The sequence below is a fragment of the Ambystoma mexicanum genome, chromosome 1p (genome assembly GCF_040938575.1).
Source record: "Ambystoma mexicanum isolate Mex_15411 chromosome 1p, UKY_AmexF1_1, whole genome shotgun sequence".
Classification (NCBI taxonomy): Eukaryota; Metazoa; Chordata; class Amphibia; order Caudata; family Ambystomatidae; genus Ambystoma; species Ambystoma mexicanum.
In genome coordinates this window covers 144677055-144696210 of record NC_090921.1, presented here as the reverse complement: position 1 = coordinate 144696210, position 19156 = coordinate 144677055, and the positions used below count along the sequence as shown (strand labels likewise).

The 19156-nt window shown below is 47.3% G+C and overlaps 1 protein-coding gene across 3 annotated transcripts in view; it reads left to right on the top strand.

Annotated features, from left to right (window-relative positions):
* The window catches only part of LOC138567267 (rhodopsin kinase GRK1-like), a 270406-nt gene extending 251504 nt beyond the window's left edge, over positions 1-18902 (top strand). For 2 of the 3 annotated variants that reach the window (XM_069645312.1, XM_069645302.1), the window contains one exon: positions 14990-18902. In XM_069645312.1, coding sequence (XP_069501413.1) covers positions 14990-15282 — 293 coding nt within the window. In that variant the 3' untranslated portion in view covers positions 15283-18902. The remainder of the gene's footprint in view (positions 1-14989) is intronic. The other variant, XM_069645321.1, reaches the window with a different exon arrangement.
* Positions 18903-19156: the final 254 nt, after the last annotated feature.

The following is a 19156-nucleotide window of genomic DNA, read 5'->3' as shown; positions in this document are numbered from 1 at the left end:
GCAACCAATCGTTCAGGGAAGGCAAAACAGTGATACCTTGTAGACGCAAAATGGCCAGCACTGGCCCCATGAGCTGTACAAAGACACCGGGGGCCACCAGCAAGCTGAAGGGCATCACTGTGAACTGGAACCGTGACCCCTGACCAGAAAACACAGAAACCATTGAAGATCGTACAGTAACCGGAGACTTAAAAAAATCTTCCTGGAAGTCCAAACCCAGCACCAGATGGAATCACCCCCTGATGTGGGCAGAAACACAAAGGAACAGGTCCCATGCCTCCATATCCACCTGGAGGCAGGCTAGATGGTATACCACATGCAGAGGCCTTGGTACATGCCGACAAGGCCCAAGGATACTGGCATGCCCGTTAGCATGGAAGACCCCACGCATCGACTCCTCCAGAGTATCCCTGAGCAGGGTATATCTGACAAAAAGGGACCTGCATGCCATCAATGTCTGAGGCAAGCCTGAGAGGCAGGCTGCGGACCCTCACATACTGAGGAATGGCACAGTGGACCCCAATACCATTGACAATGCTTAAACAACCAACATAGGCAAGATCTGAAAGGAAATCCCCCCCGGGACTTGACCGTCCGGAGGAAAGAACGGGATCTGTGCCATCTAGCAAGGCCCACCAACTGAACCATTCCCCTAAAGCGCTGCACCAACCATGAAGGAAGAGGAAGTTGTTTCCTACGTAGCCAGGTGCACAACGCCAGTTGCCGCACAGAGTGCAATCTGACTGCCCAGAGCTGCAACCCCCATGAAGTGCGCAACCAGAAGTAGAACAGAAATAACAGAGTTCTTGTCCAGAAAAGTTCTGCAACTCTCCTCCAGCAGAGCCACAGTGAAAAACTGGAGCAACCTCCATCCAAGAGATCTCAGACCTCTTCTACATAAGTGGAAGAAGAAGTGGAACAAACATACGCATTCCTGAGCATCACAGAAGGCTTTGCACACAGAGAAGCTTACCTACACAATGAAAACCGTGCCCTAGAGCGTACCAACAGCCCAGCAGAAAGCAGCCTGTAACCATGTCAAGCGCTGATAACACTAGAGCAACCTGAGGGACAAGGGGGCCAGCTAACACCATACTACTGCCTCCACCTATTATTATTATTATTTTTATTATTATTTCCTGCCCCCAAGTACTTACCTGAGCTGACCCCTCAGGGCCGATAACCACCACTGCCCATAGTGAGCGCCCTGCGGGGCTCTGCAGCGGTTCAAGCAGCATCCCCGCTTTGCGAGCCACCCACCTGGAAACGGCACATCGGATCAGGTTCTGGAAAACCGTTCTTAGAGCTCAGCAAGTGCATGGCTCTGGAATCCCCTAAACCGGAAGCCCCTCACTGAGCAGGTGCCCTGGGAGGCCCACCCAACGGGACTGCTCCTAGGCCACAGTGTGGAAGATGTGAGAAACCAGAAGGTGTCTCACCCACTAGTCCCCGGAGATCTGTCATCCAGGTGGCCAAGTAACGGCCATCGCTTTTGGATCCAGTTCCTGGGGGTGGAACAGTGCAGGAGGATCACCTGGGTGAGGGGTTTCGGGGAGTGGGAGACCGGATGGTGAGATGTGGTATCCCCTTCCCTGTAACACCTTTACCACATCCTACCTGGTAGGATATTTAGGAACTCTATCCCCCTTTTACAACACAAACACTAACTCACTGACAGCCCGCTCGAAGGGAAAACAGACTAACACCCGAGCCGTGTACCTGACATGTCCCAATACTATGGTCAAAGAGGGGTTAGGCAATTATCAAAAAATCACTCACACCGGACTTTCATTACACTTCCCCACACAGATAAAAGGTGGTGCAGGAGAGCACAGTCAGTGCGAGTAAAAGCACATGAGGAAACAGCAGTTTCAAGACAGCAGTTGAGCAAGAGAGGAAAGGTGGCAAACCGAAGGGGACAGCAAGGAGGGAAATTCCCTTGACATTTTTGACAAGGAACCGCTACTTTCCCAAAACATCGAAAGAAAGCGTGAGAACAGGAAACCAGGCTGAAGAATCCTGCATTGTATGTCTGAGATACCCGCGGCCTTCCTGTGTCAATAATCAAGACAGGGAGAATCACCAGCTGCCGTGGTTCATCCTTTGCTCCGAGAACAAAGCCACTTCAGTGAAAGCAACACAGCCGGTGAGTTGGGGAGACCGATAGAAGACCGGTCTGCGTGCAAGCCAAGGTTGCAAGCAGCAACATTGTAAGGCGAGTGCTGGAAAAAACATTGTTAAAACACGTGTAATAAGAGACGTGAGTGAAGTTAAACTGCTGATGAGTGATTGAACTTTAAAGCAAGCAACAATACCTTTGACGGAGTGGTCCACTGCTGACTGGGTACTCAATCGAAGGTCTCTGTAAAGTATCCAGCTGAGAAGTAATAACAATAGATACATTTGGTCCGAGCCTGGTGCAGAGAGACCAATTGAAAGAGAACAAATAAATGTAAATCGAACTGGTCCTGCGACGGGTCGAGCAAAATCATATACACAGTCGAAAGTCTTCTATCTTGATGAAATAGAAAAAGTTTAGAAAAGTACATGAACTTGTTCTGAGCCTGGCGGTGGGGAACCCAGGATTAAATGTAAACCACCTGAGATTCTGTGTAAGTGGAAATCCTGAGAAGAAAGGAACTTTAATGTTTTGTTGTGTTGCATCAGGCCCTCTGGAATAAGAGACTTTGGGCCTCATCACGAGTTGGGCAGTATCCCGGCGATATTACCGCCGGGATACTGCCCATGCTAATATCATTACTGCCACCCCGGTCCGGCGCTATCAGCGCCGGATCAAGGGTTGGGCGGTAATGGGTATTCCCCATTCCCCAATGGACCCAATGGGGCATTTTCGGTGCAATTAGCGCGCGCTGATAGTGCTGAGCTAATTGCACCCAAAAATTGCCATTTTCCCAGCGCATTTACCCTGTAAATGCTGCCAGACTCGGGATTAGGCGCACCCTTACATGCGGCAGTAATAACGTTACCGCCGCATTTAAGGGCTACCACCCAACTCGTGATGAGGCCCTTTGAATGGCAAAGAGACTTTGGCAAAGAAGGCCCTTATGCTGAAGTCTTGAACTACATCCTCGTGCTAGAGGAGCCAGAGAGTGTGCTAAGCTCGAGTGTGCCGTCTTGTCCCGGGCTGAAAACATGGGGAAGGGAAGCCAACAGCTTGAATATCCTGACATATCATGTCTTGAACACTTTTCTTTTGCATAACATTGTTTACCACACTATTTGTATTTAGAAGTAAGGACTGGTAACAGGTTTATTAGTATAGGCCCTTTTATTTTGACAGACTCGACTAGGACTGCGTTATTATTATTTGATGGTCGTAGCTTCAACCCATCTTCAGATTTAGGATTAGATAGGCGTTTTTCAAAGCCCGTTGAAGTTCAATAAACACCTTTGAACTATGATCACTTGTGTCTGTTTTACTATTTGATACCTTACAAAGAGAACCCACTGACTATGCCAGCAGATCCGACAGAAGGAAGGTTACTGTCAAGGGCAGGACATTTTTAACTGAGGTGGTCGGCTGGGTTGGAGGTGGGGTTATGTCACCATGGGAGGGGCGGGGCCCAAATGGAAAAAGAAATAGAAGAGGGATTCCTGGGGGAGGCAGGACACCTCATATGTGAGTACTGGATCGATGAAGATTGATGTAGAGGTAATAGGGCAAAACAAAAATACGGAATATGGATGATTAACCTTCATACCCGAGGACGGTAATGGTGTTAGTTATCATGAGTAATTCCTCCAAACTCATAATAAGGCCCCCGGTTTCACAGTGCAATTGCTAAGACCCTGAAGACCCTAAAGCACAGACAGAAGAGTTCTTGTAACAAAGGAAAAGAGCTGAGGGAAATGTCCGGAGTCACAGATAAGGTGCCATCTAAAAATGTCAAACAGGATAGGGTATTTGTAATGCAACATCATTTTCCAGGTCAAAAAGTTCATGCAGTCCCAGAATGGCAAAGCAATAAGAGGTTTCAATAAGGCCCACGCACGTCTGCCGAGGTCTGAGTACCAAAGGAAACATAAGGCAATGGGAAATCAAACACTTCTAGCATTGCAATGGTCAGTTTTCAAGTTGCATAACTCTTCTATGAAAAGCAGGTGCAGCGCAATGTAAACATGGGGACTCGTTCATGTCCACCTTTTCAACTTTCATTCTGGGAGCCAGTGCGTGGTACCAGAGCTGTACACAATCTGGTCATAATCAGCAGTGCAACCGTTGCATATTCTGTATGTTTTATTTGGTTGTGCAATGTTAATTATTTGCACTTGCAGAAGGGTAATCCTTAAGTGGCACTGGAAAATGAGCTGTGGCTCATCAAGGGGGCGTGGCCTAACAGTGGGAGGTCGCTTGCTGACTCGTTAGGCCACGCCCCCTAATGAGCCCCAGCTTAATGGGCTACAGGCACTCCTGCCAGGCAGCCCATTGTAGAGATCAGGTGCTGATCTCTGCATTTATTTACTAACGGCTTGCCGGGCAAGGGACATCGCTCTATTGACATGAGGAGGCTGTGACGCAGTGATTATGTAGTGGCAGGGTTTCTTTATTTACAAACCACAAGATTTCTAAGCAGTTACTTCACTGCTCACAGGGAACTGTGTAGAGATATCGCGAGAATACCCTACTCTCGCGAGATCTCGCGTAGGCGGCCAGGACTGCCCCCGCGCGCTTCGCGTGCATTACGGGAGCACCAGAGGACGCGGCAAGACACGTCCTGCCGGCTCCTCCGAGATCTGGGCCTGGGGCCTTTACTAACTTTGGACACTCCTGTCTCCCAGCCCAGGAACTGCTATTAGGCAACACTGCTTAGCCCCAGGCCTTGAGATGATTATATGTTGATGGCAGTTTGTTAAGTTGTTGAATAAAGCCATCCTGCCAGTCATCACGCCTCCTGTCATCTGTACTAGATTATACAACATAATTTGGCGACGAGGATCACCACTACAACCCACGTGGAAACATGCAAGGAGCGACGCCGCCACCCCCCTTCCTGCAAACTCCAGGTAAACCGGCAATTCCGTGGCCGCAATGGCAACCCCTGTTCACGACGTATGTAGAGGCTCTAGGAGGGGCAGGATTTTCAGCGGCACGGCGCAGGGCGATGTTACTTAATGCCTTGGGAGTGGAAGGACAGCGGGTGTTTGAGAGTCTCACCCCGATCCCGGTGGCTGGCGACAACGATGACGTCTTTAAGGAGGCGGTTAGGAGAATAGTGAAGAGATTTGCCAGTAAAGAGAACACGGTGTTGCATAGAATACGCTTTTACACTCGCAGACAAGAAATATCCGAACCGGTCGAGGATTACGTCACCAAGCTTCGAGAACAGGCGGCGCTGTGCAATTTTGGCAACAATGCAGAAAGCCTCATCTGTGACATGTTGACAGTCCACACCAACAGCAGAAAAGTTCAAGATAAATTCATCATGGAGAAAGAATTGCAACTGGAGAAGGCGATCGAAATTGCCAGGGCGGTTGAAGAAACCGCGGGAAGACGAAAAGAACTCACGGGAACCCAGGGTTCTGCGGAAATCCAAGCCGTCACATTTCACTCAAAGAAAGAAAGATATACCACGGACACAAGAGAAGGGAGAGGAGGTAAGAAAGAACCTCTGAAAGGCCACAGGTGCACCAGCACGAAACACCTGGCATTCGATAGGGAGTGCCCAGCTAGAGATAAGGAGTGCTCAATCTGCAAACGCATTGGCCATTTTTCGGTGGTATGTCGGTGGAGAAACAAGAAGGTCACCAGTGTTAACACCGATCACACTAGGGAGCAAGAATCGTCCTCAGAAGATGAGGGGAGACCCACAGTCATCATGGTAAACAGCACAAGGGCAAGAAGAGAAAAGCCCCATTGCACGATCAAAATTGATGGTTGCGAAACAAGAGTGATGGCGGACTCTGGATCGGATCTCACCATAATACCTCTACGAACATACAAGGAAATGGTCGGAAAATAAAAGGTCCAAGTTCTCACCACACGCCACAAGCCCACAGTATTTGGAGGGGCGTCAGTTGAACTGCTGGGATATATCAAAGGGAAGGTGGAGTTTAAAGGAAGAGAAACCACCACCAGAATTTATTTCAGCCACGAAGGCCCAGCAGTGCTGGGATGGGACGACCAAGACAAGCTCAAAATCAAGTTAGACCCCAGCACAGAAGACCAGGTACTGTCTGTCTGCGCGAGGGATGGGCCCATAGTCAAGAGTGACTACCCAAAACTTTTCTCGGAGGAGCCGGGTCACATAAAGGGCTTTGTCCATAGAATAATGCTAAAAAAAAATGCCGTCCCAGTCAAACATCGCGTGCGGCCAGTGCCAGCAACCGCAAGAGACACGCTCAGGGATCAGTTGGACAAAATGAGAGCGGAGGGGGTCATTGAAGAAGTTGAAGCGTCAGAATGGCTGAGCCCAGTAGTGCTGATAAAGAAACCGAACTCGCATGAATTAAGGGTGTGCATAGACCTTTGCAGCTTAAACTTAGAAGTCATCACCGACAACTACCCGCTACCAAGCATAAATGAACTCATTTTGTTGATGAAGGAAGCCAAGATTTTCTCAAAACTTGATATGAGAAACGCATACCACCAAATACAATTGCATGAAGAGTCTAAACCCCTCACAGTGTTCATCACACCATTTGGCACCTATCAGTTCACCAAGATGCCATTCGGGTTATCGTCGGCAGCATCAGCGTTTCAACGCATGATGGATGTGTTGTTACGTAAGGTCAAAAATGTTGCATATTTCCAGGACGATATCCTTGTGTATGCAGGGGATGAACAAACGCATGATGCCACATTGAAAACGGTCCTGACCAAGTTGCAGGATGCAGGGGTGAGACTACGCTATGAAAAATGTGCATTTAAAGTGAAAGAGGTAGAATACTTGGGGTACAAAATCTCTGAAAAAGGGATAAGCCCGAAACAAAATCTTATGCATGCAATCACAGAAGCACCAGAACCGACCAGCAAAGATGAAATAAGATCATTTTTGGGACTGGCAGAGTACTATGCTAAATTTATTCCCTCGTTCTCTGAAACCTCAGCACCACTCCGTGACATACTCAAAAAGGGTTCGGTATTCTCGTGGCAAGAACCCCAGAGGAAGGCGGTTGAAAGTATAAAACGGCACATCATGGAAGCGCCGTGTTTACAGCCATTTAACCCGGAGTGGGATACGGTCATCACCACGGATGCCAGTGCATACGGTCTAGGTGCAGTTCTTACGCAGAAGAAGGGGGACACGGAGCATGTGGTAGCCTTTGCCTCGAAGGCTTTATCCTCGGCAGAACAAAATTACTCCACCATAGAAAAAGAAATGTTGGCGTGTGCATGGGCAGTAGAACATTTTCGAACATATGTGTGGGGCACGAAATTCAAGTTGGTGACGGACCACAAACCCCTCATCCACATGCTCAGCTCAGGAGGTACCAAAGTGTCCACACCCAGATTGGCACGCATTGCAGCAAAACTGCAGGAGTACACGTTCGAAGTGCAGCACATATCGGCGTGGAAGAATTCGCAGGCTGACTGCATGTCTAGATTGCCCGAAGGTAAAGACAAGGCCACCACGTTTCTAAGAGGAGAATGCATAGTAGCATCGATCACTGACATAAAAGCACTCGAGTATATGGAACTCAGTGAGAAACATTGGCTGGAAGAGGACAAGAAAGATCCGGCCATGGCGAAAATCCGTCAGTGGATCAAGGAAGGGTGGCCAGGGGAAAAAATGGTGCCGGAAGGTATGAGACCCTATTGGAAGGTAGCCGAAGAGATATCGGAAACAGACGGAATTATAATGAAGACGGACCAGATAATCCCACCCATGGGCATGAGGAGCACCATCCTATGCAGAGCCCACGCTGGTCACCTGGGAAACACGATGACCCGGCGCAGAGTCCGAGAGGCCTACTGGTGGCCGTCCATGGACCAGGAGATTCGCACCATGATAGAGCGTTGTCATGAGTGCCTCAATAGTGACAAAAGACTGAAACTCAGACAGGCACCCCTAATTCCCACAGAAATACCAGAGGCGGTATGGTCAAAAGTGGGCATAGACTTTATAGGACCACTGGAAGCGATGGCACCAGAACATTGGTACGGCATAGTGCTGGTTGATTACCTATCCAAGTGGGTCGAGGCAGAGTTCGTCCCGAACATTACCACAGCGACGGTAATTGAAGTCCTCACAGAAATTTTTCAAAGAGAAGGCCTCCCCAAGGAAGTGGTAACTGACAATGGGGTGCAACTGATCTCACGGGACATGGAACAATTCCTAAGAAAGAACAATATAGGCCAAAGGAAGGCGGCCTTGTACCACCCCCAAGCAAATGGGCTTGTTGAGAGGGCCAACAGGTTCATTAAGGGAGCCATACAACTAGCCATGGCTTCGGGGATGGACCCCCTAAAAACTACCAAGGAGGCCATAGCGGCCCACAGACTCACCCCTAACGGAATAACGCAAATATCTCCGTTTCGGATGTTGAGAGGGAGGAGTGCAGCCTCCACGCTCATACCACCATGGTTATCCAAAGTGAGAGAAGATGAAGCCGTGGACATGTCGGAAGTGGTGTGGAGAATTGAAAACAGCAAGGCACGCATGAAAACATGGAGTGACCAAAGAAGAAGAACCCGGCAAGCGTCAGACATTGGAGGGGGAGATTGGGTTAAAATAAGACTACCAAAAAAGGACCCAATCACGGGCTCTCGGTTCAGCAGACCCACCAAAGTGGTCCACAGGGGAACCAATCATGTCCGCACAGAGGATGGGCGCACATGGAATCTGGAAAGAGTAGCCTTATATCAGAAGAGACAAGAAAGAGCAAGAACCCCGGAGAGAACATCTGCCGAAGAAGGAATAGACAACGAGCGAAGGGAACCCCGGGAGCCCGAGAGAAACGACAAAGAAAGGGAAGAAACAGAGATGGAACCGGGATCACCCTTGCCGGAACCCGAACAGGAGCAGCAGGAAGATCACACTGGGAAGGGTGACCGGCCGAGAAGAGAGCACAGAAGACCGGTGAGATACACTGACTATGTTATGCAATAAACCTCCTATTTCTTTATCAAAGGGAGGTGTGTAGAGATATCGCGAGAATACCCTACTCTCGCGAGAACTCGCGTAGGCGGCCAGGACCGCCCCCGCGCGCTTCACGCGCATTACGGGAGCACCAGAGGACGTGGCAAGACGCGTCCTGCCGGCTCCTCCGAGATCTGGGCCTGGGGCCTTTACTAACTTTGGACACTCCTGTCTCCCAGCCCAGGAACTGCTATTAGGCAACACTGCTTAGCCCCAGGCCTTGAGATGATTATATGTTGATGGCAGTTTGTTAAGTTGTTGAATAAAGCCATCCTGCCAGTCATCACGCCTCCTGTCATCTGTACTAGATTATACAACAAACTGCCATAATATAAGTGAACAAGCCCTCTAAAGCGCAGCGTTAGTCCTGCAACAGTTCTCTGAATAATGAGCGCGGGGGCTGAGCACCCTCTCCGGCTATCTCCGCTCATTGTGCTCCCTTCAGCGCATCATTCTCTCTCCCTGTGAACTCTTCCGCCTGTGTATGCAAGTTCCGTACTGAGTCTTGTGAGGCTGCCCGGGTCGCGGTTCTAGCAAGACTCACTAACCACATCCCTCCTTTTGTTGAGCAGGAATGTCCCATTCCATCACATAGCAAAGCAAGTCTGCGCTTCTCAGATGGGGCCGACATTCAGGACTCTTTCTGGCGGGCGACTCTTTGGTTGATGTTCTCCTACTCATTCTTCCACCCCCCCCACCCGCACATTTCTCTGTTTTTCTTGGCTCCCACTTTCACTTCCTATGCTGGACCTGTACTTTTCCTTCTCCACGGTGCTCTCCTTCTCTCCTTCACAGATTTCGCATCACTGGCATTGGGCATCAGTGTAACATTTCTTTCTTGCCCACTGGACTCTCTCACTCAAGTTTCTTTCGGTCTCTCGAATGTCCTATAGTAGACAGCAACCCTTTCCAGGTTCCACCATTTGCCATCTTAAGTGCATACATGATTTTGATCTCCACACCACCTGGATCGGTCTGCTGAACCTTGATCCGTTGATCTGATCCTTTTGAGGAAGGGGAATTTTAACCATGTCACCCACCTGCACCTCTCTTCTCTTGGCAGCTCTCCTCTCGTCACTCCTGCTCTACATGGTCGCCTTACTCTTCTTGACTCTCCACATGACCTCTTCCATGTCCACCACCTCATCTTCTCTGACTTTTGTTAACCACTGAAGTACAAGTGAGGATGCTGATCTTCTTCCTAGCAGCATGTGGAACAGCAAAACATTTGTAGCCCCATTGGGAGTGAGCGATGGGCCGCAATGGCCTCCTTGACCATCTTGTGTGGGTGCATGCCTGAGGCTCTACATTGCTCCTTTAATAAATCTGTTTGTCCTTTTGACCAATTCATTGGCTTGGGGATGGTACAGAGAAGCTTTGCATTGCTTAATATTATTCCCCATCAGGAATCTCTCAATTTCTCTGGAAACCAGCGGGACCCTATTGTCCGTAACTATTTGATTGGGCAATCCTTCCCTTTGAAAAACCTTGGTCAATACTTCGATGACAGTCGCAGTGGTGATGTCTGTCACAAATTCAGCCTCAACCCATTTGGACTGATAATCGACCTTCACTATTACATACCTGTGCTCTGGCCGAATGGCTTCTAGCGGGCTTATGAAGTCCAATCCCAGCCTTAGCCATACACCTTCCGATATTTCAGTAGGGATCTGTGGTGCTTGTCTCAACTTGAGCCGGTTGTCACTGTTCAAGCATTCAGGACATTGATCCATCATTATTCGAATTTTGTGATCCATACAGGGCCACCGATATGCATCTCAGATCCGTTGTCTTGTAATGCTGCTCACTAGGTGTCATGAATGGGCCCTGCACAGGATTATTTTCCTAATGCCCGCTGGTGGTATAATTTGATCTCCCCTGAGGTGTAGGCCATCTCCTTCAAATATCTTGTCTGCAACTTTCCATGAATGGTCTCAGCCCTTCTGGGATGGCTTTCTCTTTGGGTCATCCTTCCCGGACCCAGCCTGCAATCATGCCCATCGCAGGGTCCTTAGCCTTCTCTTCTCTCCGGTGCTTCTCTCCCATTTCCATGTACGTCTTGCTGCTCAGGTCACCAATGGAGGCTACTACACATTCATCTTGTAAGAATGCCAACTCTGATCCGCTTCACTTAGGCAGTCTTGACATGTAGTCGGCTTGTGCATTTCTCTAACCTGCTATGTGCCCAATGTTGTACGTGTACTCCTGTAGCTGCGCCGCTATGGACACCATCCTGGGGGTGGACGTTTTGGTGCCCCCTGGGCTCAACATGTGGATGAGTGGTGTGTGGTCAGTCAGGAGCATGAATCTGGTACCCCACACATTAGCACGGAAGTATTCAACCATCTAGGCACACGGTAGCATTTCCTTTTCGATGGTGGAGTAATTTCCTTCTGCATCTGACAATGCTTTCGATGTAAATGCTACCACATGCTCAGTGCCAGCTCTCTCATCCCTGCGATGCAATCGTCCACCAGCTATGCAGCTTCTAGTTACCTGGTGTAAAATTGCATCTAGTGCAGCACAGTGTTTTCCTTTTTGGAGAATCGCCTCACTGTGCACCTAATCGCCCCTTTAAACATGTCATTGTCTTCATCTTCAGTCACTTCATGGTTTAGCCCCACAAACATTCTCTGGCCCTTAACTCCATGGCGTTTAGCAGCATGCCCTTTTCCTGGCCGGGAGGTAATCCGTGGCACCAACAGCATCGAATTGCAGGCCTACCTGGAGACAGCACACAACACAAGCGGCTCGTCTTTTGAGCCTTAATAATGGCGCTGCCCATCGCCAGGCTTCATGCCTGGGGAGGGACAGCAGCACCATTAAGGCTGAAAAGTTGAGGCCGCTGGAAGCCAAGGATGTTTTTCCTAAAGCCTAAAGCTCCCGTGGGAGGCGGTTCATATGGAGAGGAGGTTCAAGTGTCTTCTAGTGATATGCCTCTGATTAAAGATTGAGAAGGACTATCATGGATCCATGTAACTTCATCAGTACTAATGTTGAGATTCCATCTAGGTATGAACCCAAAGATGCCTTGAGATATAAAGTACTAGCTTGGCTTCGCCAGAGGACTGGGCCTGGGGTTGTAAGAAATTCAGACCTTAAGTTCCTCTGGAGGATCAAAATTGACCATTTGTGCACTGGGAGTAACAGGGATTGTATATATGTACTTGTAGGGTGTGGCAGCAGCATTCCCCCACGTTTTTTTGTCCATCTGCAAGAATTTCCCTGAAGCTGCATTCGACCTGACTCTGGCAGTGGATTTTTAGTTGGTATTTGTCATAGTCGAGAACGTTGAAATGATGCCACGTTTTTCCTAGGTTTTTCTGATTTTGTGGATTTTGGAGATAGCTGATTTTTAAGTATGTCCCTTTTTATGTTCTTTTGTTGTCATTTATCCTGTTGCTTTTATTTGTTGCTGTTTCTCTCTCCTCCCTGCGTCTGTTGAAGACCACTGAGTTGAGGGCATGGTGTGTCGACTTGTCCGTTCCCGTGAGGATAACATTAGGCTAACCTCTATTTCTTAAGGTTGCTTTGGTATAGATATGTCAGCTATTCTTTGGAGCTGAACTGTACCATGATGTCTGTGACTAGAACTTGGGCATGCGTTCTCTCTGGTACACTTCATGGAATATTGCGGTGGTTCGTTTGGTTGACATTTCATTCAAGAAGCGCAGTTTGATTAATTTAGCGAAGTAGTTGACCACTTTTCTTGAGCTCTGTTCTAGCCCTGATGAAAACCTATGTTAGTTAAGGTCAAAACACATGTTGGCAAGGCCAAGAATATCACCACACTGTATTAAACATTGAGATTGATACATCATCAGCTGTGTGGAATGTTATGTTAAAGAGTAGCCAGGACTATCAATTTAAATGTAATTAGTCTTCAGCAGAGTTTATGAGTGATATGCGCATTGGATAGACTTAAAAATATCTTTTATCTTCTGTGTCAGGCTCAGTATGGGACTTAGAATCTGTTGTCATTGGTCCATGCAGCAACATCACACAGCATTTGCTTATTGATCAACACACCAGTCTATTAGTACGCGGTTTGCAAAGAGGAGCACCAGTCCCTAGTTCTAATTATTCTGTCAGCCCCATTAAAGAGCATTGTTGTTTTTTGGGGTTTCAGGCATCCTCAGTGCAGCATGGTGCCCTTCCACAGCAAGGGCACCATGCTGCAACCAAGGCATTAAACCATTTTTTGTAGGAATTCATATTAGCCTTTGTTTTTGGGGCTAGCAAACCTGTGTGCAACCTATGTAGGACCTTATCTAACATCACAGTGTGCTCTTCTTAATTTGCATGCTGTAGTAATATGTCTTTGGAGCTCTATGTTTTGGGGAAAGAGGTTAAGTCGGTGGTCCAGGAGATGTTGAAACATGGACTGATATATGCCTTCTGACTTTATGAATGAGGTCCGATGTTTTTAGTTACAGTTTAGTTTTATCTTGTGATTGAACTTCCGTAATTCCAGTTTGGATTAGTAATGGCTTTTTCCCATTTCTATATTGAATCTTTTATATTGGGTAGAGGGTAGCTAGAGCGTATAATGTTTATTTGTGCACATCTTAATTCCATCTAAATGTCATCTCTTCTTGCTTCTGGGTGATGGCAATTGGGCTGAGCCATTCTGTTGTCTTGTCTGGTTCTATCCCGGGGGTTCATGATGAGGAGGGTATGAGAAGATTTGCGGAGAAATAGGTCAAAGACTGGGAGGCAGCCCTTCTGTGCTGGGTGTGACAATGTTTTGTGTCATCAAGGAGCCATATTAGACTTTTCACTAGATTCAGGTTGACTATGCACATTGGGCTTTTGGGAATTATCTGAAAGTCTAATATCGAGAAGGTTGTACTGAGGACATGAAGGAAAGGTTGTTATACAATTACCCGGTGCAGATGCCATTGGCATGCTTCTTGCAGGAAGCAGCACATCAAGGAGCCCGCTTCATGTAGTAGAGATACACAGAGAAGGGTGCGGATACGACAAACTGAGATGCACCCTGAAGATAGAATACAAGTCTGGAGTGACAGGGGTAGGTGAATGGGGAATAAGGAAGGTTTTGAGAGACATAAAATGCAAACAATGTACAATAGCACAATGTTAGCTGAAGGAGGGAAACTACTTTCCAAAAAAAGGGAGAGTTGCATGTATGAGGGTACCTAATACCCAGGGCCTCTGCAGACAGCACCACCGCATGTTTATGTGTTTTTTTGCTTGATAGATAGTCTGCCATTGTGCATAACAAACCTCTGGGAATGAGTCAGAGTGGCTGCCAAAAGTGTGCCATTTCCCTTCCCGGCGTGGATTCTAGTAGCTGCAGCACTTAGTGGATTCCATTAGTGATTGCTGTCCAAACTGTAGAAGTGCATCCCCAGAACCCTCTCTGTCCAGGGCTGGTTTGGGGTGGGCTTGTAAATGTCTCTGGCCTATGCCCGTGTTGCCGAGGGGCTTGGCCTACTCACTGGTGCTGGGGCTATCAGAGATGAGACACATGTTTGAATGGTGATTGGGACTTGATCCAGGACCCTTGGTTGACTTGTTCATCCTCTCCCTGCCCACAATGTGTTGGCACAAGCCGACAAAGACATAGACCTAGAGTCGAACTCTCACTATATGTAAGTGGAGGGAGACAGCAAAGACATTCACTTTGCAAGCCGAGGGCCTTCAAACTATAGGCATAGTGAGTGTTAGTTCAATGATGACCTACTCCTTAGTACATTGATGGCCATATTCTGCACACAGCTCTCTATCCCACACCTCACTAGGGAACACGATTCTCAATGGTCATCATAGAAAATGATATTCATCATAAGAAGACCTAAAATGTCACTGTAATGTTTCATATGCCCACTCATGTGAGTGAATTGTTCCACTTTAATGATTTACAGGCCTCCTGGATCCGCCATTTGTTCCGGATTCAAGAACTGTCTATGCCAAGGACATTGATGATGTAGGAGCCTTCTCTACTGTGAAGGGAGTGGTGATCGACGATGCAGACCGGGAGTTCTACACGGAATTTGCTTCAGGGAACATGCCAATCCCCTGGCAGGAGGAGATGATTGAGACTGGAGTCTTTGGCGAGCTAAACACCTGGGGCGAGAAAGGGGTCATTCCCAAGGATCTCTGCCGAAACTCTACCGCAGGGAGCAGTAACACCTCTGGGACTTGTACTCTTATCTGAAGGATTGGGTGATGTGGCATAACACACTAACACTCAATAGGGCATCTCCCCACCTTACCTCAGAGTATGAAATCAGACATAAGGTTGTACTGGAAGAAGAGTGACGCAGGGGCGGAGTATGCATACACTATACAGCTCAGGCGGCATGGGACTATACTTTTACAACTGGTATTTTGGGATTGTGGGCAGCAGAATATCTCGGATGATGCAGTACAGGGGTAAATATTTATTTCAGTTTTGTTTAGAGCTCACCAGGTGGATTCAAGCTTTGCATGTCATCAACGTGTGATCGTGTGGTGGATGTTGGGGCAGCCAGAATAGCACCAGGGTCTATAGTGCCGCCTTGATGCCAACCATGTTCATATCATAGATACTGTCTGAATAGGTAGGGTTTTACTTTATTTTTGAAGGTGGAAAAGGGCAAAGCCCAGGGTGAACTGTAGGCCGCTGGGGCTTGGGAAGGGCTGGGTGTCTCACTTGAGTGTACTTGAGGGCTTGAACGCAGCATTTAATATCTGTATGCAAGGCTCTGTGTATTGGTTAGGAGGAAGTATTTCAGGTCTATGAAACGTGCTTGCTTTAATGGGAAAGAGGGCACAGTGGCTTTTGACAGTGAGACCTCAGCTGTTAGTCCTTCTCTAGGCCTAAAGTAATCAAACAAAGACATCATATCACTGAATGTCACACTACTATTCTGTGGATTATTTCTTATATAGATTTTCCTCAATTCTGAGTGACCTAACAATGTTAAGGTTTGGTGCCACTCAAAAAAAACCATTCACAGATTTGTAATGCACTTTTCACTCTTGGTTATGCACATTCTCATGGCGAGAAGGATATTATGTACTAGTGTATAAGTGGGGTATGCAGTATTCAGGCATTGTTACAGGAAAATCCTGGAATGCCACGCCTTGAGAAAGCATGTAGCCGTGCGTGAAACATGTGGCGGCAATCTATGAAAGGGAATTTGGGAGAACGCTGTCAACCTCGGAAACGGTTACACTCTCCATTGAAAGGCATTTGTAAATAAAATTACTCCAGGACTAGGAAATGCAGTTATAGGATTTCTTTAAATGATTTCTTTGTATCTGATGAAATTCCAAGGGCCCAAGTTTTACTGTGCAAAGCCCTGTAAAGTGCAGAGCAGTAGCACTCATCGCCCATGTTTCTCTCTTCGGAAAATGTATACCAAGCAAGACGTATCTTCTTGTGTTATTGTTACCAGACAAAGAAATGGGGAGAACTCATTCTACTCTTACTAGTGGTGTGGCGAGGTGGCAGTTCATGGTGGTTCCTTCAAGTTGAAGTCACCACATGTGGTGTGGTGTCTGCGGTATTGGACATGTAGCTGTGCTATCTCCCATTGCAGTGGTATTCAATTCTAGATTGTTCTGGTCTGACTGTGTGGGTTTCAGCTTTCAAGAACTAGCTTCTCTACTCTGCATGTGTGTGGAGGAGTGCCAAGGGGTATTTGACTAATTTCTTTTTGTTCCACTCTCTTTACATAACGTTGGGGTATTTACGCCTACCAATCCTGGCCTTAGTGAGTAATGTGTTTGGTGGCGCAGAGGGGGTATCTTAAGAGAGGGGGTTAGTGGGCTATTTGTCAGAATCTGTAGGAAAGTGGGATTTGTTTCCATGCGTGGTGTCTGTGGAGGTTGTGGAATGGGGCCCTGGCTATTTATTTAGTATCTATGGAGATGAAGGCATGGGATGTAACTTTGCATGTATATGTATGTGTAGGATTTATAAATTCCGAAACTAGCTGGTAAGCCATAGCATTCACCCATAGGATTACTGGTAGGGTAAGGGAGACTTTAAGCTTTTCTAGTATTTAGGGAATGGAAACCCATTTTCATCTGTCCTGTTCGCATGGGTGTATCTTTCAGGCATGGCCTTTGCCTCCCATTGTTCACTGTTTGTCTCTGTGTAGAGGATGATAGAGTGTCTAACACCCAGCATTTCCAGCCTCAGTATTTACAGAAGATCCGTGTGTCTGTGTAGTGCGGGAGGGATGAGATTTGACTGCCCATTATTCACTGTGTCAGCCCAGGATGTACTGTTGACCCCCAACATTTCTAATCTTTTAACACATGATGAGCGGGTTGCATTGTATACACTCCAGACTGTCCTGGCTATACTGGAGCTTTGGACAGGGTATATGCTCCAGAATGTCTTGGATATTCTGGTGCTTTGAACAGGGTATATACTCCAGACTGTCCTGGCTATTCTGGAGGTTTGGACAGGGTATATACTCCACACTCTCCTGGCTATTCTGGAGCTTTGGACAGGGTATATACTCCAGACTGCTCTGGTGTTAGTTCATCTGGAGCGTGGGGCATGGTATATACTCCAGATTTCAATGGCTTTGGTTCATTTGGAGCGTGGAACAGGGTATATACTCTAGACTGTCCTGGTTAATCTGGAGCACCGGACAGGGTATATACTCCAGACTGCTCTGGTTTTAGTTTATCTGGAGCGTGGGACAGCGTCTATACTCCAGAGTTCTCTGGTTTTGGTTCATTTGGAGCATGAGACAGGGTATATACTCTAGACTATCTGGGTTAATCTGGAGCATCAGACAGGGTTTATACTCCAGTCTTCTCTGGGTTTGGTTGATTTGGAGCATGGGACAGGGTCTATACTCCAGAGCTCTCTGGTTTTGGGTCATTCGGAGCGTGAGACAGGGTATATACTCTGGACTATCAAGGGTAATCTGGAGCATTGGACAGGGTTTATAGTCCAGACTGCTCTGGGTTTGGTTGATTTGGAGCGTGGGACAGGGTATATACTCCAGACTGTTCTGATGGTGGTGCATGTGGAGAGTTGGGTGCTTTATAAATGCCATACTGTTTTAATCCTGTTGCATAGGAGGGAGTGGTGTGATAGTTACACAATGCTGTTCTAGTTGTGTGCCACGAGAGTAGAATGGAGTATTTACTCCAAACTGTTCTAGTTGTTTTACATGGGGAGAGAATGGGAATATTTTAGTTCCAGACCACAATGTTGGGGTTTGGGCTTTTCACACAGGAGTGAAGGATCGGACGGTTTTGGAAGTAAGTTTAAGGTATACTAGTCGGTACAGAGGAGAGGGCGAGGACGGAGAAGTTACGTCAGGATTTTCTACTCTTTGTGGTTCTGTGGTGATGGCGGAGACATGTAACTCATAGAGACTCCCTTCTCTGTGTCCATGCAGATGGATTGCTTGTTGAACAGGGAACTTACCTCAGAGCTTTTGTACTTTTTGTGCTTGTGCATATACAGCTGAAACCTTAACTAACACCATTTCAAGTCTCAGTGCCTGTGGGGAGGGTTTGTAGTTGGATATGGGGAAGTTACCTCAGGTATTCTGGTGCGTCTGGTGTGGAAACAAGAAGGTTACCTCAGGGAATTTTACTTTTTCTGTATTTGGAATTTGGATAGGGCTGGGAACTTACTTGAATCCTAGCTGTTCCAGTATGGCTGGGTGGGCTGTTTGTGAAGTGGTAGACCCAACTATAAGTTCTGTCTGTCATCTGATATTTATCTCTGGTTAAGTCGAGCAGGAGGACAATACACAAGAGTCTCCTGTCCTGGTGTTGGGTTTTTAGTGTCTATGAAATAAACCATGTTTAACACTGGCCTCCACATGAAAGTGATTTATTGGTGTGCAGCAGTCTCTGGGTGAAGTTTTATGATGAAAGAACCGAACACTACCAACTGGGGAGAGTCTAAGCCCAACATCAAGAATATTCAATCCAAATAGAAGTAATGTTTGCTGTCCAAAAACTGTTGTTGACACAGGCAGCCCCATTGTGGTGCAGTCTTTCTACCCTGTCTATTTCTACCAATTGCCTGGCGTAATAATAAAAATAAATTAGATTATATAACAGAG